This window comes from Eumetopias jubatus, unplaced genomic scaffold (genome assembly GCF_037043125.1).
Source record: "Eumetopias jubatus isolate StellerSeaLion01/CBP00866 unplaced genomic scaffold, mEumJub1_p1.0 scaffold_15, whole genome shotgun sequence".
NCBI classification, from domain to species: domain Eukaryota; kingdom Metazoa; phylum Chordata; class Mammalia; order Carnivora; family Otariidae; genus Eumetopias; species Eumetopias jubatus.
In genome coordinates this window covers 58,633,677-58,658,401 of record NW_028274821.1, presented here as the reverse complement: position 1 = coordinate 58,658,401, position 24,725 = coordinate 58,633,677, and the positions used below count along the sequence as shown (strand labels likewise).

The window sequence follows — 24,725 nt, the reverse complement described above, 5'->3', positions numbered from 1 at the left end:
AACAAGTAAAAGGGAGAATCATAGAAACTAATTCATAAGTTTCCAATTTTTCAGTTATTTCTAATGGCCTAATGGGTCACCTGACTTGACAGAAGAGTGAACTCAGGAATAGGAATCCTCCAAAACAGTGCACCTACAGGAATGTAGATGAAACGCAAAAGACACTTGCTGGAATGGGGCCATATCTCTTCTACATCTACTCCCACCTCCCCTACTGTACTCTGTTCTCTTTGAAAAAGAAAATTAGGCAAGGAACACTTTAACTGACCGGTGATTCAAATTGGAAAGGTTTCTCTCTATCTCCACTATCTTAAAAATACACTATACATCATGTCAAAGTTAATTTGTGTCTTTCTATTCTTCCCAGAGCTCCCCATAATGCCTAAGAATCTGCTGACAAGGCTCTCCATATATATATAATTTTACCCTTGTAGCCTGAGGGCTTAGCACATTTCCTATCATTTGTATATAGTGAAAGGAATCTGAACTTTCAGGACTTAGAAAACAACAGCTTCTAAGAACATGTGTTTTGCCCATGACCAGAGAAAACATAGGTCTCTTAGCCAATAGTCTGTATCATTTTTCAGACTCCAAGGAACTGCTGTACTAGCTCTTTAGTTTGTCCCATCCACTGGACAAACATAACAAAACCTTTTTCTTGCTAAGAGTCAAACTTTTTGTGCTTCCTAACTTCCTAAAATGCCTTAACATTTTTCCACTCAGATTTAGTTTTAAGTGCAGTGTAGCTATAGAACACCCACTCTGCCAAGAAAAAAAAAATCTCTGACCCCCAAAAATGATTGCACTCTTCCAGAGAATACATTTTATAAGGAAGTGACATACTTCCACATTATTAAAACAATCTTAACTTCATTGTACTTGGGAGTCAAAAGACTTGAGGCACTCAACTTATTTGAGCCTGCATTTCCTTAACTGTAAAAAGCAGATAAGAACACTACCTCCCAGGGTTATAGTGAGGATTCATTTCTTCAACAAGTACTTATTGAGAACCTACTGCACACCAGGCACTGTTTTCAGTGCTGGTGATGAAGCAAAGATAATGAAACAAACTGCCTGATTTTGAGAAGCTTCTATTCTAGAGGAGGAGTTGATGACTAATAATGACAAAGACGATGATAGTAGCTAACACTATGTGAATATATTATCTATCTGACATTTTATTTGAATAAGCTCATTTATTTCTCCCAACAACTCTACTGGGTAAATACTATTATTATCTCCATTTTTTTTGTTGATTAAAGATTATCAGAGAGGTTAAGAAAGTTGCCTGAAGTCACAGCAAGGGGCAAAGCCAAAATTCAAAACAGTAATTTGGTTCCAGGATCTGGAACTATATACACATCATATCACTTCAAAATTCAGGTATGGGGGAGCAGGGAGATAATGCCCCTTGTGGTGATGTTACAGTTACTATTATATTTTTTTTAAAGATTTTATTTATTTGAGAGAGAGGGAGAGCGAACATGAGTGGGAGGAGGGGCAGAGGGAGAGGGAGAAGCAGACTCTCCACTGAGCAGAGAGCCTGACACAGGGCTCAGTCCCAGGACCCTGAGATCATGACCTGAGCCAAAGACAGACTCTTAACTGAGCCACCCAGGTACCCCACTATTACAATTTTATAAAAGGTTATCAGGGAGGCCACATCGATAATGTGACATCTAAGCAGAGACCTGAAGGAAATGAGTAAAGAAGTTATTTAGATTCTAGGAAAAAAGTATTCTAGTTGGAATACAGAGAAAGTGCAAAGCCTGAGGTGAGAGCGTAAACGGTGTGGAGGAACACCACCAAGTTTGCACAGAGTACCAGTTCAAATAGGACTCTACAGGCTCTACAGGCTCATAAGCACTTTGACTTTCATTCTGAGATAGAAAATCAACGGAAGCTTTTGAGCAGAGAAAATGATCTGACTCATGTTTTGTAAGCCTTACTCTGACTGCTGTGGGGATAACTGACTGTGGAAGAACAAGGGTAGAAGCAAGAGACGAGTTAGGCTACCAAAATCATCTGGGTAAGAGAAAACGGTGACTTAGACAAGGATGATAATGGTGGAGGTAGAGATACTGATAAGGTTTAGGTTACTTTTTTTTTTTAAGATTTTATTTATTTATTTGACAGAGACAAAGTGAGAGAAGGAACACAAGCAGGGGGAGTGGGAGAGGGAGAGGGAGAAGCAGGCTTCCTGCTGAGCAGGGAGCCCGATGCAGGGCTCGATCCTAGGACCCTGGGATCATGACCTGAGCCGAAGGCAGACGCTTAACGACCCAGGCGCCCCGGTTTAGGTTACTTTTCAAAAAATATTAAAATTCGGGGAACCTGGGTGGCTCAGTCAGTTAAGCGGCTGCCTTCAGCTTGGGTGATGATCCCAGGGTCCTGAGATCGAGGCCCCCATTGGGCTCCCTCTTCTCCCTCTCCCTCTGCCTGCCGCTCTGCCTGCTTGCGCTCTGTGTCAAATAAATAAATAAAATCTTTAAAAATATATTAAAATTCAATTTAGTTAACATATACTGTATTATTAGTTTCAGGGGTAGAATTTAGTGATTCATCAGTTGCATGTAACACCCAGTGCTCATTACATCAAGTGCCCTCCTTAATGTCCATCACCGTTATCCCATCTCTCCACCCACCATCCCTCCAGCAACTGTTTATAGAGTTAAGAATCTCTTATGGTTTGCCTCCCTGTTTGTCTCTTATTTTATTTTTCCTTCCCTTTCCCTCCCATATGTTCATCTGTTTTGTTTCTTAAATTCCCCACGAGTGAAATCATAATAATTTTGTCTTTCTCTGACTTATTTTGCTTAGCATAATACCCTCTATTTCCATCCCCCTCATTGTAAATGGCAAGATTTCATTCTTTTTGATGGCTGAGTAATATTCAGTATATCAGTGTGTGTGTATGTGTGTATGTGTGTGTGTGTGTGTGTGTGTGTGTGTGTGTGTGTGTTATCATTTGCTGATGGCCATCTGGGCTCTTTCCATATTTTGGCTATTGTGGACATTACTGCTATAAACTTTGGAGTTTAGGTTACTTTTTAAAGGTAGAGCAAGCAGATTTACTAACTGACTGGATGTGGGCTATGAGAGAAAAGGAAAAGTAAAAGACAAGAAGGACTCTATGGATTTGGGCCTGAGCAGCTGCAAGAATGGAGGTGTCATATACTGGTAAAGAAGACTATAGGAAAGGCAGGTTTAGTAGCGGCTTGGGGAAAAGGACCAGGAGTTTGGTTTCAGATATGTCAAATCTGAGATGCCTATTTACATCCAAATGAGAAAGTTAAGATGCAGAGTCTGGCATTCATGGAAGATGTCTGGGCCAGAGATATAAATGTGGGAATCCTTATGAAACTCATGATATTGAAATAGGTTACTTAGCCTGTGAGTATGAATAAAAAGAAGAAATCAGGATTGAATCCTGGGATGCTACAAGGTTGGGAAGATGAGGAGGGACAAGCGAAGATGGCTAAGAAGGGGATGCCTGGGTGGTCCAGTTGCTTAAGTGTCTGCCTTCGGCTGAGGTCATGATCCCAGGATCCTGGATCGAGTCCCACATCCGGCTCCTTGCTCGAGGGAGCTGCTTCTCCCTCTGCCTGCCGTTCCTCCTGCTTGTGTGCTCTTTCTCTCTCACAAATAAAATCTTAAAAAAAAAAAAAAAAAAAGATGGCTAAGAAGGAATGGTCAATAGTACTGGGGTAGAACCAATACAGAGAGGTGGTCTAGAAGCCAAGTGAAGAAAGTGTTTCAAAAATCAGGAACTGAGGCATAAGGAAAGACTGCAAGAGTCTTTTGCATATGAATGAAATCAGAGCCCCATCTCACACCATATAAAAAATTTAACTCAATATGGATCATAGAACTAAAAGAGCTAAAACTAAAAAACATTTAGGAAAAAACAAAGAAGTAAATTTTTGTGACCTTGGGTTCAACAATGCTTTCTTAACTATGAAACCAAAAAACACAATCCACACGAGAAAAATAGATAAATTGAATTTCATCAAAATCTAAAACTTTTGCACTCGATTTCATATCCATTATAATGGCTATTACAAAAAAAGGAGGGGAGAGAGAGAGAGAAGTAACAACTATTGGCAAGGATGTACAGAAATTAGAACCTTTGTGCACTGTTGGTAGGAATGCAAAATGGTGCAGCCCCTGTAGAAAACAAGATGGCAATTCTACTTCTGGTTATATACCCAAAGGATATGAAAGCAAGGATTCAGAAGAGATATTTATATACCCACGTTCATATCAGCATTATTCACAATAGCCAAAAGATGGAAGAAACCCAAGTATCCACCTACAAATGAGTGGATAAACAAAATGTGGTATATAGGGGCGGCTGGGTGGCTCGGTCGGTTGAGCGTCTGCCTTCGGCTCAGGTCATGATCCCAGGGTCCTGGAATCGAGCCCCACATCGGGTTCCCTGCTCTGCGGGAGGCCTGCTTCTCCCTCTCCCACTCCCCCTGCTTGTGTTCCTTCTCTCGCTGTGTCTCCCTCTGTCAAATAAATAAATAAAATCTTTTTTTTTTAAAGTCGTATATATACATACAATGGAATACCATTCAGCCTTAAAAAGGAAATCCTGACACATGCTACAACATGGATGAACCTTGAGAACATTACAAACATTACGCCAAGTAAAATAGGCCAGTCAAAAAATGACAAATATTGTGTGATTCCACTTATATAAGGTACCTACAGCAGTCAATTGAAAGAGGCAGAAAGTAGAATGTGGTTGCCAGTGGCTGGGGGAGGGGAGAATGGGGAGTTAGTTTAATGGGTAGAGAGTTTCAGTTGTGGAAGACGAAAAAATTCTGGATATTGGATGATGGTGATGGTTGCACAACAATGTGAACAAACTTAAAATGGTTAAAAGGATAAATTTTATATTATGTATATTTTACAACAAAAAAAATTTTTAATAAAACATTTATGCTTAAAAAAAAAACACCATCAAGAAAGTGAAATGACAACACAAAGATTGGGGGGCATTATTTACAAATCAATCAAATATGTGATAAGAGGCACATGTCCATAATATATAAAGAACTCTTACAACTCAACAAAAAGACAATTCAACATGAATAGACATTTCTCCAAAGAAAATATAAAAAAGGCCAAAACGCACATGAAAAGATGCTTAACATCATTAGCCACTAGGGAAAGGCAAATCAAACCATAATAAGATAGCACTCACACCCACTGGGATGGGTATAATAAAAAACACAGACATTAATTTAGTGTTAGCAAGAATGAGGAGAAATTAGAACTTTCATGCCTTGCTGGTTGGAATGTTAAGATGGTGCAATCACATTGGGAAACAGTATGGCAATTCTTCAAAAATGTTAAACTTAGAGTTACCATATGACCCAGCAATTCCACTTCTAATATATACCCAAGAGAACTGTAAACATATGTCTGGACAAAAACTTGTACACAAATTTCATAGCAACATTATTCGTAATAGCCAAAATGTAGTAAACAACAAACCAAATGCCCATCAAATACTGAACAGATAAACAAAATATGGTATATCCATATCCCACCACAAAAAGAAATGAAGTATTGATACATGTTACAACATGGTTGAATCTTAAAAACATGCTAAGTGGAAGAAGCCAGTCACAAAAGACCACATATTATATGAATCCACTTATATCAATGTCCAGAACAGGCAAATCCACAGAAACAGCAAGTAGATTAGTGGCTGCTAGAGGCTGGAAGCAAAGATTGGAGAGTGACCACTAATAGGTAAGGGGTTTCTTTTTGGGGTGATAGAAATGTTCTGTAGTTGATGGTTGCATAATTCCATGAAACTACTAAAAAACACTCAATTGTACACTTTTTAAGGGATTTTAAAGGTGAACTTTGTGGTATATAAATTATGACTCAATAAAGCTGTTATAATAAAAAGGACATAATCAATTATGTCAAGTTGCTGACTAAGAGGAGGACTAAAAATGGAACAGAAGTTTGACAATATGGTGGTCATCTGATGGCCTTGACAAAAGCTATTTTGGCAGAGTGGTAGAAATAAAAGAATTGAATTTTTATATAATGCATGTAACAGTACTTAAAACAGTGCTATGTACACCCCAAAAGAGAAGAAAAAGGATGAAAAATAAGAAAAATTAATGGTAAGCTACTAGTAAGCTTAGTCCCTAAGGCCCCAAGCAGAGCAATGCAGAAAGCGGATTTCTTAAATGTTTCATTGTGGTAGTAGCCACTGTTACTAATACCGAATCAGTTTATCAGCTTGGGGTGCTGCTGTCGTGGGTGAAAGGCAATCCCTATGTGCTTACCTTGCTCTGTTCTTCCTACCCTATAGAATGCTGCTGGAGTCAGGCCTCGACCCAGCACTCCTCCACCACTCCCTCTGCAGCGCACAGACCAGACTTGATCTTGACTAGGACCCAGAACTTTGGCTTGCTTTCTTATTGGTGCTTCAGAAAACCTTTGTCTCATTATCACTGCTGCTGCCACCACCTGCTTACCACAGGTACCGCAAGTTCCTGCATTGCCCACCAGGCTATCAGCTCAGAAGGGGAATTTTGCAAGCTGAAGAGCCAGCCCAAGTGTGCTGGGTACTCATCCTAACATCAACTGCCACCAAGGCTTAAGGAGTTAGTAGGGAAGTGCTGCAGATATTTGTTGTTTCCATTGTTGTTGTAATGTAATAATTTCTAAATGCCCAGGGAGAAGGAAAAAGGGCTGTAAAGTTAAGAGGAGAAAGAAATCTCTTACAGCTGAGGAATTATAGAAAGTTTCCTGGAAGAGGTCATGTTTTGGCTGTATATTGAAGAACTGAGTAAATTCTGCTAGGCTGATTTGATGAACACAGCACCTTAGGCTAAAAGAAAGCATGTATATGCGCTGAGAACAGACAGTACAAGGCGAATTTGTGACAGCAAAGTTTCCTTTTGGGTGGAGCATAGTGGGACAACTGGAGATAAGCCTGCAAATGTAAACTCGAGACCAACTGTAGCAATCCTGAATGTCAAGTGAAGGAATTTAGACTTTTCTCATAAGCTATAAAGAGTAGCTCTAGGGATATTTGAAAGGAACATATATGATTTTTTTTTAAGATTTTATTTATTTGAGAGAGACTGAGAGAGAGAGAGCACATGAGAGGGGGGAGGGTCAGAGGGAGAAGCAGACTCCCTGCTGAGCAGGGAGACAGATGCAGGACTCGATCCTCAGACTCCAGGATCATGACCTGAGCCGAAGGCAGTCGCTTAACCAACTGAGCCACCCAGGCGCCCACATGATATGATTTTAGTTTTGTATTTTTTAAACCTAATTTTATAACTTGGTATTATATTTATTATTCAAATTCTAAAAAGTATAAAAAGGGTTTACAGTGAAAAAAATTACTTTTCATCTCCTTAGTTTTTCACCCAATACCTTTCCCCATGGGCAATCAGGTATCAAGCAGTCTCTTATGTATCTTTGTTAGATATTCTATACAAACAGACACAGACACTATGGGTTTGTGTATTCCTTCCCTCTCTTTTTTATACAAATGTAGACATCTTATACATACTGTTCTACACCTTGCTTTTTCATATGGCAATATACCTTGGATATCTCTCCATTTTAGTAAAGAGCTACCTCATTCTTTTTATAGCTATATAATACTGTATAACACTGTTAGGATCTGCCAGTAGGTTATTTAACCAGTCCTCTTTTTTTTTTTAAGATTTATTTATTTGAGAGAGAGTGTGTGTGTGCGTCCGCACCTGGGTGGGGGAAAGGACAGAGGGAGAGAATCTTCAAGCAGACTCCCCCGAGGGCAAAGTCAGAGACACAGGGCTCCATCCCACGACCGATGAGATCATGACCTGAGCCAAAGCGAAGAGTGAAGCTCAATCAACTGAGCCACTCAGGCGCCCCTAACCAGTCTTTAACATTTAGGTTGTTTTCACTCTTTGCTACTAAAAACAATGCTTCAAAAATAGAACATATGTGAAAATGTTTCTTCCACATGTGAAAATAAACCTGCAGGATGTATTCCTGGAAGTGATTTTAGGGTTCAAAGGTATACAGAATTCTGATACATTTTGCCAGTTGTCTTCCTTAGAGGTTATACCAATTTACACTCCCATCCCACGAGCAATGCAGGAGTGTCTGTTCCCTCACACCTCTGTCAACACAATATGTTTCATAATTTTAATTCTCTCTTAGAAACGTTAATCAGGTTATATGCATAGGAGGACAACCCCATTTACATTTAAAACTGGATGAATACAGCATATGCTCTTTGGATAAATTTAATTTTGATTGGGAGAAGTAATTTTAAAACTACATATCTCCACGCTGCCTAGAAAAAAAGTACTCTCATTTCTTGAGTCAAAACCATTCCATTCTCCAGTTTAGGTGAGGAGTCTTTAGCCAGACATGGAAGAAAAGGAATATGACCTGTGAAAGGCAGTCGGGTTCTTGGGTAGAGCAAGCACTGGACAGCTTCAAGTTGAAAATAAGGTTCTGTGTTAAGTCCAGTACTGGGAAGAAGAAAGGTAAGGATAAGGGAAATTCCCACAGTGGCCCATCAGCTGCTGGGGAAATGGCAATCTTATCTCAGCATGAAACCCATGAAGAATAATTTTAAAATGCAATGTTTGCATCAGCCCCTCCAGTGCCTGTGAGCAATATGCCCATTCCTGCCTCCTACACCACACCTACTTTACAGTGGCATATCCTAAAAGTCCTGCAGCTGTAAACTACTTCTACTCACATGTTCCTCCCTCTTTGGAAAGGTAGTTTTTTGTTTTTTGTTTTTTTTTAAGATTTTATTTATTTAACAGAGAGAGACACAGCAAGAGAGGGAACACAAGCAGGGGGAGTGGGAGAGGGAGAAGCAGGCTTCCCGCCGAGCAGGGAGCCTGATGCGGGGCTTGATCCCAGGACCCCAGGATCATGACCTGAGCCGAAGGCAGACGCTTAACAACTGAGCCACCCAGGTGCCCCGGAAAGGTAGTTTCTAAAGCCGCCCTCAACCCCCCAATAGACTGGAAGCTTCCTAGAGGCAGAACTCCTTTCCTGTTGCTTTAGAACCCTCTTGCACTCCAGTTCCCACAGGATTAGCTTAAAATTTGTATTCAAGTAATTTAGACTGATTTCAGCTGGGGACCTCCCCCATCACCTTGTGAAACTCACCACCAAGCTGGGTCTCACGCTAGCCTGATGGAGGCCATACCCAACGAGCTGTGACCCCATTAAATATAGATTTAGAATACCTGAGTGTATGTCTTCTACCGAGACATGGTTTGCCTTCTGTACTAGCTCATGCAAAAGTTTTTTCTGCCTCAGTCTTTTCTCTCTCAGAACATTTTTAAAATTGTTGATGCACTTGTTGAGGTAGATGGTCTCTGCACACACTTGCTCTAGGCTTAGTTTGCCCTGCTTGGGAGATTCGGGCCTGGAACGTGTTTCACCTCCCAGACACGGAGCCAGAATAAAACCTGGCAATGAATATGCAATAGGCGAAGAGTTAGAAGCAAGAGAGAAGTTGCTGGGATCCTGAAAGGTTTGGTCTCTCTGTGTAGAGATGCCCACTCCACCAGAGACCACACTGAGCAAGCTCTCACTCTCCTGACTCCCAGGGCTCTCCACAGAGAAATCTTGGGCACCCTCTGAACTCACTGTCCCAAGAAGTCTATCACTGTTCTCTGACTGAGAACCGCTCTCATTGCTTTCCAGGTCCTCAGGACTGATGGACCCACTATTCTCCAGCTTCTGAAACACGCCCTGCAGAGCTGAACGAAAGTGGTGAATTGCTCGGCCCAGTCTGCTTTTGTAAAACTTAATTTCTATATCTGCATCCTCCTGCAAGCCAACCAGACCACAAGATGACTTTTCAAAAACATCTTTAAGGACCCGAGAAGCATGTTCCTCCTCTTCATTCAAGTCAATATGAACCATGTCACTGAAGGTCTCAGGCCCTACGATAATTTCTTCCATCATGTGGTCATGGCTCAGAGTTGCAAACCTTTTGGACTTGTCTGTCAAAAGGTCCTCTAGCTGCTTTGAGCTCAGAATATCAAGCCCAGCTTCACAGGCCAGGAGGCTGTCCTCTGTCTTCAGTAACCCAGACAGTGACAGGCAGCTGCCCACCTCGCTTTTATTGCTGAAGTTGTTTGCTCTTTTTGTTTCAAATCCTTGGCTGGACTGCTTGAAAACCTGGGATTTCCCAGAGCCCTCCTCTTCTGGAATTAACACTGGGGAATGTTCCTCAAATTGATGGAAGGTGGACAGAGAAGCTTCTCTCCCTGTCAGCTCACCACAAATGCCACTGATAACTTGGGAGGCTCCTGATGTTCCTTTTACTTCATCTCCTGGCTTAGATATATCACTTGGCTTTGTGAAATTATTCTTGGGTGGAAAGCAAAGGCCTTGCTGCTCAGGAGTTTGAGGTTCTCTGTGTTGATTCTGAGCCCTCATTTGACATGCTGCTGGGTCCCCTGTTTCCATCTGAAAAAGTGGTTCATGCTGGTTTAAAGAATTTGCATTATGATCCTGAAGTTGCAAAAACGACAGAGACTCCTTCTGGGGATTCTTATAGCACTGTGGCCAGCTTGGTTCTTCTTTGGTGGCAATCCGGACCCCTACACTCTGCAAAAGGATGGATTTCTGCAAGATGAAGTCTCTGTGCTCTAGATGGGCAAGTTTCACAACAGTAGGCCTGGGGGCTGGCGCTTTGCCTGCCCTGTAAGCCTCTTTGATGTACCTGTTGCACTGCATGCCATTAACACAGAGGTGCATGGCCAGGAAGCTGTGTACCAGCTCCATGGTATTTTCCCCATCTTGCTCAGGAAGTCCATACAGATACAGAATGGCGTCCTCACCAGGGCTGTCCACATGGGGTTCCTGGGCCACTTCCCCCACACATACCTTGGCCAGTGAGCTGCTGCCCACCTGCAAGCCTTCTATTCCACTCAGAACTGAGTCTACACAGCTAGACACTTCATCCACCGAACCCCGGACTTGGCTCAAGTGCTGCTGCAGCTCAGCAATTTCAGTTTGGAGACGGCTGATGCCTTGTAGCTCTCTGATTATATAGTCTACTACATCCCCCAAAGGCTCTCGCTGTTCACAGCTGCAGCCTTGGTGAAAGCCTCTGGACAAAAGGGACTTGGCTTGATTCCTTTCTGAGGGCTCTTGACAGCTTGTGCTAATGCTGACAGAGGAGAGGTCCTGAGAGCCAGATCCCAAAACACAGAGAGTAGAGCCCAGAGGAAACTGGCTGCCGGCCTGCTGCTCAAAGCTGCAATGCTGGGCCAGGCCCCCATCTCTATCTCCACCGATGGCTGAGGCTGTTGACCCACAGTGAGGGAGCAGGGAGCTATCCTCCGGTAAGGATTCAATAGGGCCTGAGGACTTGCTCTTGATGCCACACACAGTCTCTGACTTAGCCTTATCTGGGGAAAGCCTGGAGGAGGGTCCCAAGGTGACCATGATTTCTTCCTCTGACTCTTGCAACAATCGTTTCATTTTCTACCTCAGAGTCTGAGGTATTTTCTTGCTTCTTCCTCTTATTTCTGGTCAGGGTGCTTAACAGAGATTGTCTTAGAAGACAATATACTGCCTTGCTCTTTTCAGTCTTTTTCTAGCAATTATGGCTTGGGTGATGCCTTGGGATTAGCCCACAGTACTGCCTGGAATGATCCCATGTGTAGTCTCCAAACCTGGTACATGCCCCTGGATCCTGGCTTGACTCTTATCCTGCAGCTAGTGAAAAAGGGAAATAGTGCACTCAGGTCAGAAAGCAGCAGGATAGTTTTAAATCCGAATCAAACTGTCAAGCAGGAATAATAATGTTACCTTCTAAGACTGCAGAAGTCAACCCTGACCTGTCTCCCACTGCTGGCCTTCAAAGCTGTAGGCAGTCACTTCTCTTTCCTTGGCTTCCCACCAGAGTATTGATGTATCAAGTCCTTGTGTTCTGGGCAAGTACCCAAAGGCATCAAGATTAAGACAAACTCCTGGGAAGTAGGTGGGTAAGGTCAATGAGTGACTGAACCTTTACAAAATTCAACACTAGGGTCTGATTCAGAAATGAACAAATAGATGCCTAACTATCAAAGCTCAAATTACATACACAGTGAAAGACAGCAACAAGGCATGGAATGTTTGTTTTCCCAGTCAGATGTTCTGCTGAAAACTCAGCAACTCTAAGATTGGTTCCTGCCTATGCTTATAGTGACAGCAACCCTTCACTTGGAGAAAAGACCGTGGCAACTATTTAAAACTTGGAGGAAAAAAAAATGTTTTCTAAATGTTTTCTAAAAATTCTAGAATAAGGTGGCATGGCATAAGCAAAAATCACTGTCCAGATTCAGGTGCATTAAGCACGTTTGGATCTAGTGGGGCATGTGGCCAAAGACACACATATGGTGGGCTCACAGCTGGGGATGAAAGAAGCTCAGGAACAACCTGGAGTCCTGAACTCCACTTAATAGTCCCCAAGCGCTTGGTGCAGCCTAATCAACACACAGTTTTGGCTTTCCTCCTCCACAGTACATCTGGTCTAATACCTCCCTTCTGAGCACCAGGGTAAGTGATTTTTCAGCACTCCTGGAGTAACAGAGAATTGCTCTAGCCTTCCGACTGGCTTGGAGAGAACAATGCATGGGACAGGTGGGGAACTGGTCATATCACAGAGGGCTCCAGGGTACTTTGCTATTCTCCAAAAAGGTGAAGCTACCCTGCCACCAGTCTTGTCCCTATACCCTAAACTACCAGCGACTACTACAGAGGTAAAGATGACTATTACCTTATAAGGGGTGGGTATCCATTCCCTTTTTACTGGGAACACACAGAGTGTAGGGAAGGAGCAGAGTAGAAAGTACAAAGGGAAAAGCTAAGAGCCCAGGAATGGCTGGGACTGCTAATACTTTCTGGCTTTGCTGGGTTACCCTGGGAGGGGTAAAATTGGTTGGTGGGAGACATGCAATCCTTCATGTTCTTCAATCAGAGATGATTTCCCCATTTTCTAGATTTGATCTAGATTTCTAAATCTTCTAAACTCCTGCCTCCTTTTCTTTTCTTAGTAACTCAAGTTAACCCTAAAAGGGGAAAACACCCTATGAAGAGCATAGGCTGACAGCTCCCACAGCAATTCATTTTCAGGAAGGGCTACCATCTATAGTTTATGGGCTTAAAAATTAAAAGCACTCTGCTTTCCCTGACTAGAAAGAATCAGAAGCATGAGTCAGAAGACTTTGGATAAAGATTAAGCTGACCCCTTTTACTGGAAACAACAAGGCCAAGAACCAAGAGACTAGAAACCAAGAAACAAGATTAATTCCCATTTGTCTTCCCTCCTTCTCTGTAGTTCATCTAAAAACTCTACTTCATTTAAGAACTCCTCACCTAAAAATGCTGTCCATTCTGTGAGGCACTGCCAAGGTCCAATTATTGCTTTTTAAGCATTGTTGCTTTACTCCTATGTCTCAAGGGGCCAGGATCAGCCCTACCCCTAACTGGCCAACTCAGTATAATCTGTGTCAGAGAGGGAGAGAGAGAGAGAAGACATACTCTATGTGCACAACCAGAACTGCTGGGTCTTGGGCTAGTGCCTAGCTGCCTAGACAACAAAGCCCCCAATTTTAGGACTTACTGGTCAAATTATTCCTTCTCTCCTTCCACAAGTGCACCTGTACTTCCAAAGCCACCCCTCTTTTCTCCCCCCACCCACCCCTGTCCCTGCCCCAACTGTGCAAGGTCTAGGTTCACCTGATTTGGTCTTGGCACCTGGTATTAGGTTTGAACAAGGTCCCTGGTCTGGGTAATCAGCCTTTCAAGTTTGTCTCAAAGAGAAAGACTGCTTACTAAACCAAGATGGAAGGTCTGCATATGACCACATGAAGCCATGAGCAAGTGCTACTAGACTAAGAATCAAAAGACTTAAGTTCGTGTTTTGCTTCATCAGTGACCTTGGATTAAACACTTCTCTGTTCCTTAGTTTCCTCATCTATAAAGTGGGAAAGATAGTCACAGGAATGTTGCCAAGCATGCAACCACCTATAAAAGGGTATGATTTGAGTAAACCATGACTTCTATCCAACCTCAAAACCCCTCTTTCCCGGTCTCTTTTAATGGTCCACAGCACTGCCTGGAACCAGACCACTGGAGCGTGTCATTCTTTGTTAATCCTGTTTTCTTCTATAAGTTTTTTCTTAAGATTAAAAAAAGAGAAGAGCAAAACATTCAGTTCCCAACATTTTATTCAGGTGACAAAAGGCTTGCCATGCTCCTTCAGGCAGTCTGAAAGCATGAGGAAGGGGCAAACAGCTATAGGAAGCAAACTTTTCCTTTCTAATGCTGGTGGAGGCCCAGACCACCCTCACTTTGGTCCAGAGAAGGCAGCTTTTCAGGTGGAAAAATGAAGCTGATTCAGTGCAGGCCAGGTTAACTTCAGGCCTATCTCTGCTTTTCAGATCAATACTCAAGATAGGCTTCGCTTAACTTCCTGGACAGTCTTGCCAAGTGTCTCCTCTGAGAGAACAGTGCCTTCAACACTGGCTGGCCAGCCATACACGGGGCAAATGGCATCGCTACTGTGTTCAGAGTCCTTTCCTCCTGAAGGACTGAAGGCAAAGCTGCCTGGTTTCCTATGTTACTAACAAACAGGAAATTTCCAACTAGAGCTGCCATAGCAACTTCTCCCGGCCTCAAAGAAAGAGCTTGCTTCCATATCAAACAAACAAACAAACTTCCCACAAAACACTACCTCAAAAACTAATGATGTGCTGTATGGTGACTAACATAATAAAATAAGATTTAAAACAAAAAAAAATTCTTATGAGTTAGTAACCACAGCCCCTAGATGAACTTAAGAATCACCTCTTGGGGATATGGGTTCCCTAAGGTATTCTTAACCTGTTCAGGGCTCCCTTTCAGCAGTACCAAGGAATATAACCAACCATAAAACAAATACATATGCACCCAGAATCAGATACTCATGACAAAGACTCTCTCTTTTGACCGAACCTGAGTCTGGTTGCTCTAAGCCCTCTTTCTGACTAGGCCCCTGACCCTGAGCTCTGTTTAGTCCACCTTTACCAAGAATCCTGCTGGGTCAGTTTATGAAAACTCTTCACATTTGATATCTGACCAAATTCCTTATCCACCACCTTGGCCTACCTCCAGCAAAACTCATGTCAAGTCAGTTTAGCCAGACTTCACCCTACCCTTGATGTTTCCTCTTAGTAATTTTCCATCCACTGACCCTCAACCTGCTCCTTGGCTATAAATTCTCACTTTTCCTTATATTCAGAGTTGGGCTCAGTCTCTCTCCCCATTACAATACCCCAAAGTAATAATCACCTTGAATAAAGTCTGCCTTACTGTCTTTAACAAATGTCACAGTATTTTTTTCCTTAAGCACTCATCATAATCTTTTTTCCTCACTACTTCAGGATTCTCATGAGTAGACCTGAAGAAGGCATGTGAGCAGGAATCTAGCTGGCCCCTGAATTACTAGGGGCCAACATAACAATACCCAACTAGGGGCCAACATAACAATACCCAACAAAATCCCCCACATTCTCTACCTCCTTACTCTGCTATAGTTTCTTCAGAGAACTTATTACCACTTGCCTGATAGATAATAAACAAGCAAACAAATATATGCTCTAGCTCTCTAACCACCTCCCTATTCTGGAATGTAAGCAGGGATTTAGTTTTGTTCATGACTATATCCCCCACACCTAGAACAGTGCCTGGTACATATGGTGCTCAAACAAACAAATAAAATCTTGCCATTGAATAAAAGGAATCAGAACACCAAATCAGGAAAGTTTAGAGTTAAAGGAGTCTTTTATAGAATACTAGACCTGGAATCTCATACTACATCGTGATCTAGCTTATGGAGGAGTTTTATTTAGGTATCACAGTGTTTTTCTAAATTTTAAATGTGTAAGTCCTTATAGGCAGGGCAGCTACTCTAGATTCTCAGAAGTCCTATTATCCAAGTTTAAACCCTTGACCTAAAAATGACACCCTTGTTGTTGTTAATCTGTTTTACCTTGGCAGACCCCTAAATGGGAGGTTCTTGCTTGAGGACCCACAGTGGATATGAATTCATGACACTGGAAGCTGTGCTTTGTTTAATTCCCAATGCCTATCGTAGGGCACTACTATGCCAAACATATGACCTGGCACACAGTGAGAACTCAATGCCATGGAAAGAATAAATGAGTGATGGCAGAACTGCATTAGACTCCAAGTCTCCGGGGCACCTGGGTGGCTCAGTTGTTAAGCGTCTGCCTTCAGCTCAGGTCATGATCCCAGGGTCCTGGGATCGAGGCCCACATGGGGCTCCCTGCTTGGCGGGAAGCCTGCTTCTCCCTCTCCCACTCCCCCTGCTTGTGTTCCCTCTCTCGCTGTGTCTGTCAAATAAATAAATAAAATCTTAAAAAAAAAAAAAAAAAAGAATCCAAGTCTCCTAATTTCTAATTCACTTTTGTTTCCATAACAATATGCGCCTTCAAGTTCTAGGTTTACTTCTAGATTGATGGCTTACAACCCCTTTTTATTGTAAAAACTAAGTTGGAAACTTCTCCCCAAACACATTTAAATTTTCCTGGGGACTCACACAGGACAAATAAAGAAGACAGTGGCAGCGGCTGTGTCATGGTTCCTGTCATCCCCAGAGCTGCTATCATGGGGCTTCCATTTGCCCTTCCAGCTGGAATAGCTACCCCAATCCTTGTGCTGGATGACAGGTCTAGAGCAGCACTGTCCATTAGAAACATAATGTGAGCCACATATATAATTTAAATATTTCTAGTAGCCACATAAAAAGGAAAAAAAAGGAAAATTTATTTTAATATATTTTATATAATTCATTATCCAAAATATTATCATTTCAACATGCAATCAATATAAAAATTATTCATCATGTATTTGCATTCTTTTTTCATACTGAATCCTTGAATTCTGGTATATATCTTACATTTGCAGCAAATCTCAATTGAGACTAGCCTGCCTGCCAAGTAGTCAAGTACCACACATGGCCAGTGGCTACCATATTGGACACACAGGTCTAGAAGGCTGAGACAGGAGACACTCTAGAGAGCCTTCAAAACCTGGCACAAATGCTCATTGCAGGCTGCCATCTTAGGGGAAGCAGAATGCTCTGTTCTTTTACTCGTTTTTCACCTGCTCACTTTGATCCTAGCTGGAGGTAGCATATTTCCATTGTGACAGGTTCAATCCTCAAGGTTACAAAGAACAAAGTATTAAGGCCCCAAACTAGAGAGGATGAGACCTTTTCTCTCTCTCAATCTAACCCTTTCTAAATACTCTGTAGCAATAGGTAGCTTCTTTCCAATATTCTGGGCAAAACTACAGGTTAAACCTAATTTCTTCAACAGAAGCTACCCCTTTGCAGAGAAGACTTAAAGACCTCTCAGACAAGAGCACAATCTTAATGCAGCTGAGTCAAAGACTATCCTACACAACTCACACTAGAGGGACATGTAACAATAGTAAAATTATATTTGTTTAGAATTTTACAGTTTACATGACTCCTATTTTATCATGACATATTTTATCATCATAACCCTATGAGGCAGGAAGGAAGATTATTCTTATTTCATAAATGAGAAAAATAAGCTCAGAGAGGTTAAATGACTTGACCAAGGTCACTGAGTAGAACTAGGATTTAAAAGGGGGTCTTCGATCTATAAAGTTAGTGTTTTTATCATACATGCATGGTGCAAATGGACAGATTATTATGCATATGTATATACACTCAAGACTGAGAAAACTCAAGATGACTTTTCTGTCTATATGGCATATACCCACACGAGAGGGAAGAATCAATACATCAGACAGAAGGACCGTACACACACACACTCACACACTAGAAAATAGAAGGGTTTGTTAATATACACAGGCATATATCAGAAGAGGAAAGTTACCTGAGTATATTCACACATGCACGAGATAAAGAGATTATATCTATAGATGTACGCACATGGAGGGAGGTATGGCTTGTGTATATTCATGTAAAATGAATGAATGAGTTGAATGAGTTTCTATTATGTACGTACACACAGGAAAGGAATGATCAGCTTATAAACATATGGACATATCAAGAGGGAGAAACAGATTATTTGTATATAAGTATGCACACATTCAGAGGGGTGGCTAAGTTATTTATATACATACAGGAGAGTACCAAGGAAGAACCGATGGTCAGATTATCAGCATATAAACACATGCATGTGAAGATTCTACCCTCAGTGCTGAGTATACTATTTTTCACTCATTCTAATGACCCCCACCAGCAAACTGTCTCAAGCAGTTATGTAATCAATGTAGCTACTCTGAATTCCACCCACAAATGCTTTGCTTTTGTCCCTGCTTGTCATTCAGAGTCAGTCATACACTCGATACCACTTACCTTGCTGCTGCAACCAAAATAAGAGTTAAGGAAATGAAAAGAAAAAAAAGCATTAAAACCTCAAATTCTTTAGAAAATTAAAACCATTAGAATGCAAGTGCTGTCTTTAAGAGGAAATCCATTCAGGAGCACTCCCTGGTTTGACAGAGAAGCCACAGGATGAACTTTCTAAGCCACACAGCATGGCTGCTTGCCCAACGGACAGAGCCAAGGAGCTATTATTCTCAGTTGCACCAGCTGGCTGGCTCCACGGTGCAAAGTTGATGATATGAACAATACCCAGCAGAGAAATCCCCTCAGTGAAAGGCTGGGCAGGAGTCTCGCTGGCTACAAACCTAGGAATCCAATCTGGTCCACACCTCTGCTGAGGGGGACTCTGATGACCGGCCTGCTGAAGGCAATAGCAGCCAAACTTCAACTGGATGTGGAATTCTAACCCAACTGATTCCAGGCTTTAAGACTGAGACAGAAAGCAGGGCAGCTACTGCTCCTGCTGCTGCTCCTCCTCCTCTCCAGCTGCTTCCTGCCTGCAACCTCCCATAGGGCAGCAGCCCTCCTCACACGTTCCTGGCGCACACACCCCCTTTCCCAGAACACTCACGCACACACAAACCTCGCCAGCAAGCTCACTCACACACCCTTGGTGAGTGTCTCTCCCTCTCGCTAAATATAGATCTTACTCTCTCCCTTCCCCCATTTCTTCCTCTCATTCTTCTCCCCTCTCCTTTTTTCTCCCCTGCCTATCTACCTCTCTCATGTCTGGGCTATAGGACATAAAGGGACGTAAGACCAAAGACCTATACTTTGAGGAGCTCCCAGTCTCAGAGAGAAGACAGAACACAGAAAGAAATTGCCAGAGCACAATACAAAAGGGAGTCTTGCCTTCTACTGAAACAAAATAGGTTTTTTTTTTAGTTGGTTGTTTTGGGGTGGTGTTGTTTTTTTTTTTTTTTTTTTTTTTTTTTTTTGCTATATATAATCTGTTTTCTGCATTTGGCAAAGCTGGAAAACAGGTGAAGTACCCAAGTTCAGTTAACATCAAATAGCATTACGCTCTCAGAGTAGATACCTAGTCCAGTTCTTCCTGAAGAGCCACAGCAAAAGAACCAACTGGAAAACAAGAACTCCCTTAGGCTATGCCAAGGCTATGATTAGGGAGAAGTAGGGGAAGCTGGGTGGGCTGAGGTAGACCCTCTACTGCAGAAGCTTGGACCACAGATTGTTTTGGGATCCAGAATTAGGAACTAAATAGACTAAAGTGAAATCACATTGACCAAGAGCCTGGTGATGGGTATTAAGGAGGGCACGTATTGCATGGAGCACTAGGTGTTATCCACAAACAATGAATCATGGAACACTACATCAAAAACTAATGATGTACTATACGGTGACTAACATAACATAATAAAAAAAATTATAAAGAAAAAAAAGATGCAAGGCCCTGGTTTCATGATCCCAAATTTTGCAGTCCCTCTTTGCCAATGGCAGCCCCATCTCCATGGAGTGTTACTAGTCAGGTGGCTCTCACATGGTCCTAATTCCTAATAACTCAACAATTCTACTTAGGACTCATCAGAAAATTGAATGTCCTTATCTTCAAAGAGCACTCAAGTTGTGCATTGCAACATAATGCCAAACATAAGCCAGGAACCCTTGAAGCCATGGAGCATAAAATGCCAAATACATCAAATATACAATACCCCTTTCCACTCTGCACCCACAGGACAGGAAAAACACTGTTTGAGTCCAAAGAACATCAGAATTCTTCTCAGTATAGGGCTCCAATTAACCAGTAACAATCCAGTGAAGCCATTGCGATTCTACCTCCTCTGAGCCTGATTAAATGTGAGAAGGCCCTTCTCACATTTAGACCAAAGGAAGGTGGCCAAGTTTCGTTCACCCAGCATGTCCAAGCCAGGCTTTCAAACCTTGCTACTTCTGCTGCCCTGCAACATTCTTCATGACAATCTACAATAAAACATGGCCTTGTTAGCCAGGAATCAGGAAGTCAGTCTATGGGGGCCACCCTAGAAACTATCACTGCGGAAAAGGCAGCCCTATATGGTACATAAAATAAGCTTTTAAATGAAGAATGATTTCCTTGTCTTATCCAAGATCCTGAGGAGAGAGTGTTGATTCCAGAGCCAACATTTGCCTCCCTACTGCCTTTTTTTCCAATAACATTGCTTCCCCCTCAACCCAGGAAGAAAATTTAGATTCCAAGAGACGTTAAACAACCCATTTCTTAACCATCCACCTCATTATGCAGCCAACACTAACAGCAGAGCAAATACCTCCTAACCCAGTCGGGAGCTGGCTGGATGACAGAAGAGATAAGGACTGACAGAGCAACTATAACCACATCTAAATACAGAAAAAAATCACTTGAAAAGTGTCAAATTTCAGTGGAAGTCACAGCCAATTTACTAAGGAGCTTCCCATATTTCAGCCAGAAGAAAGAGGTAAAGGGTTTAAAACAAGAAATACAGGGAAGACTGATTAAATCAGAATTCCCTCCCACTCATAAAGAACCCAGAGAAGTGGCTGTCATTATCAGGTTTGGGTCTGGGCTTCCTATTCTGAGAAGCTCAAACTCTCAAGAGTAGGAATGATCTTCAGAGCTAGGACACTGACTAAAAAACCTACTTCTTCCTGCCTCATCCACCAGTGGCTCCAGGCCCTGGCTGAGGCTTTAGATGTTATGCCTGAGGTTAATGTGACCCCGTCTTATCCGTTTGCCTACTCAAACACATTCAGCCCATCTTCTAATCAACTTGGGTTTTCCAGAAAAATAAAGGCTCAGACAGGAGAAGACACGTTTACAACGTGAGGCACAACAAATCTGCGATCTCTAGTTATAGTCTTCAAAATTCACAAGAGTTCATATAGCCCTGACCAGAAATTACCTTTGTATCTTTACACCTTCCCATGTTTCAGCAAAAGCACAGAGAATAAGTGGGAAAGTGATAAATAGCTGTCAGTACAAGCTCTGGTAAAAAAAAAAATAATTAATTAATTAAAATTAAAATTAAAAAAGCAGGCTCCTTCTACCATTCAACAGGGCCCATGGACTGCCAGACACAATATGACCAAAGGACAGTTAAACCTCTTCTGTGGACTAGCCTTGGGATAGACACATAATTTCTGTTTCCTGAGCCATATGAGTAACAATGCAGCCTCCTTGTCGAGTGCATTCGGCTCTTGGGAATCCTGGGCAGGCTAAAAGGATGGTTGATGCTTTTTAGAGGTAGGAAATAGCACAAGCACCCACCTCAGTTGGGAAGCTTCCTCAAAGCAGGGCTTTTCAAGAGCTAGCTGGGCAGAACTAGAAAAACAAATTGGGTTAAGAAGGAAAAGGCATTTATCCAGAAGCTGTGAAATGCTCTGAACAGACATTCTCAAGGTCTGGTTCCCAATTTAAATCTTTGCAGGGATCTTCGCCTAGAGATAGATGAGTCAAGATGGAAATTCAACATGAGACACTGACACTCACGCAGAGTTGTGGGAAGGTTCAGAGCTGCAGGAGCTCTAAAGGGGAACTGAATGGGTGGGTTAGTCAGAAGACCACCTGGCACATAAAATTCATCCTCGGTTAAAGTATCTGAGTGGAATTACAGGGACACTGACGGAGAGGCTCCCACCAACCACAATTCTCCCCTTTTATACAAACCATCTAAGTCTCCCTCAGGCCAGATAGGACTGGTCCAAAAGCAAAGAATGGGCCTGCTCCAAACCTGGCCTGCCTTTTCAGGTGTCATTGCCAGAAAATGGTGGGGTCAGGACCAGCAGGTACCTACCTCATCTCCCAACGTTGACAATCACATACAAGGACGTAAAGGATAGGTGGAGCCAAAGTCTGACTTACATCAGAATAAGTCTGTGACTCTTTTTCTTCCCTACCACTAAGTAAAGCTAGAAGCAACATGAGAGGCTGACACGGGTCACACAAGTGGGATCTGTTTCATGAGGAATATAGTTTGTTCTGGTGGCTGAGAAAATTCTTTTTTCCCCCTAGAATTATGCCCTCCATAAACTACTCAGAAACTGCATGCAGCAGAGAATGATGGCAATGGGAGGTGATTCTCCTTCTTCCCTCAGCAACATGCCACTCTAGGGAAGTGATGAGCCTGGCAGAAATGTGCTGAATTTACTGATATACTGAGACATAGCTGCCACACAGACTAAATCAGTCCTGACAAGCTGCAAGGCAGGCCTAAGGAGTCACAAACTGCTGACAAATTTCAGTCCTACAATCAGGTCAAGCACCATCCCTGATTAGCAAAAACTTAAAGAGGGATAAACTCTTCAGGACTACCAGGCTAAACAGTTAGGTTTTTAGCCTGTACCTCCAAAGGCTGTGGCCCCATTTCCATTCCAGGACCAAATCATTAAAAACTCATAAAGTAGTCTACGTGTCTACTGCTCTCTCACATAAACCTGCTCAAAAGTCACAGCTCCCAGATTTAGAACTAAGGCTGGTCCTGAACTAGTGTCTACTTATATATGTCCCAGTCCAATCCACAAAGTACACTGGCCCTGCCTCAATCTCTATACCCCACAGAAGACAAGGGGCCATATCAGAGGGTTCTCTAATAGGAATCTAAAATTTGAAATTTCATGGGGAAATGAACCCTTTGTACCAGAGGGTGACTATATTCTAACTGGCTTAATATTGACCAAGTATCTCCTTCAGTTCTTTGTGCTTGTTCTGATATATACCTTAGGGTAAACCCAAATCTGGAGAATTCTCTTGGTATAGGACCCTGCTTCCGTAAGTTTTTCAAAATATGTTTTTAGCTAGCACATGAATCCCAAGTGTCTTGGGAATCAATGAAGGGACCTCAGAGAAGAGGGGTTTTCCTGTAGGATTCTCCATATATTCAAAAATATCTGGTATGAAGCACTGAATTATGAAAAGGTAGCTAACGTTCAAAGGGGAAGAGAAGACTTGGAACAAAACTCTTAATGATCTTTGACAAGTAACAGGGAAGCATGGTAGGGAGAAAGGGAAGTACTCAACTAGGTGAGTCCAGAGAGACAGCCGGACTTAACCTGCAAAGAAAGGAATACCAAGGGAAAGCTTGTTGGTGGCGGTGCCATGAGAGTCCTACACTACCAGCTCACCCATAACCAAGCACACAGGGAGATGACCTCTGCTCAGACACAAGACCTTTCAAGCCTCTATATTCTAATTCTCCATCCAGTGACAGAATCCCCTGCAAAACCCTTTGTCTGCCTATCACGTCACCAAGTCCAACCTATTGTACCTTCCTATCTATAAAATCTGTCCCCTTCTCTACAACCCTTAATCTGGGTTTCATTATTTCTCACTTGAGTTACAGCAAAATATTCATCCTCCCTAGTATACCCTCCTGCAACACTACCTCCCTACTCCCAATCCATTTTTGACAGTTTGTTAGAGGAATACCTACCTTTTATAGCCCTTAGAAGGAATTAACACCTTGATCTCGGACTTCTAGCATCTAGAATTATAAGACAATATACTTCTGCTGCTTAAGCCACCCAGTCTGTGGTACTTTGTTATGGCAGCCCCAGCAAATGAACACAGTATATCTGAGAATTACTAATACATTTCTACCAAAAATTTTTTTAAATAAGTAATAAATGAATACTTATTAAGTACTTAGGTGTTGTACCAGGCATGATGAAAAGATATGATCCTTGCCGTTAAGCAGGTCATAACCTAATGGTAAATGTTATGGCATGGGCATTATTATATCTATACTATATATTTCAAGGGAGAGGAGTATTTGATTTTGTGACTGGTAGTGCCATTTACTGCAAGGACATACAGGAGATGAGGTAGAGGAGAAAGAAAAGACAATGAGTACAATTTGAACATACTGCATGTGGTGCCTGTGAAAATTCTGGAAACAAGATCCATTGGCAGTTGGATATATGAGTATGGAACTCATGAAAGAAGACTGAGGTAGAGATAGCAATTTAGGATTCATCTATTTATGGGTAAAGCCATGGGTGAGATTATCTAGGGTACAGAGAAAGAGGTGGAAAACAGAGCCCTAGGAATCACCAAGTTTTAAGGGGCAAGCAGATAAGGAAAAATTCTGTATAGGAAACAAAGATGGAGCTGTCAGATATAAGAAAAGCACTTGAAGGGAAAGACATCACAAAAGCGAAGAAGGAAGAGTGTTTTAGGGAGAAACCAAACAACAGTTTTTATTTCACCTGTCACAAGAAATGCTCCAGGATGCTCCAAGGGCACCGAGAATGCCCTCCCTAACTTGTCATCATTGTCTATTTATGTTTGAATGTCCTC

General features: G+C 42.1%; 1 protein-coding gene across 2 annotated transcripts in view; it reads right to left on the bottom strand.

The window, feature by feature from the left end:
- Positions 1–24,725, bottom strand: part of UNC13B (unc-13 homolog B) — a 213,361-nt gene that overhangs the window by 44,333 nt on the left and 144,303 nt on the right. The window contains exon 1 of one of the 2 annotated variants that reach the window (XM_088018733.1): positions 9,252–11,505. The exons of the other annotated variant lie outside the window; for it this stretch is intronic. Coding sequence (XP_087874859.1) covers positions 9,252–11,505 — 2,254 coding nt within the window. Of the gene's footprint in view, positions 1–9,251; positions 11,506–24,725 lie in introns of those variants that run through there. 2 annotated transcript variants of the gene reach the window in all.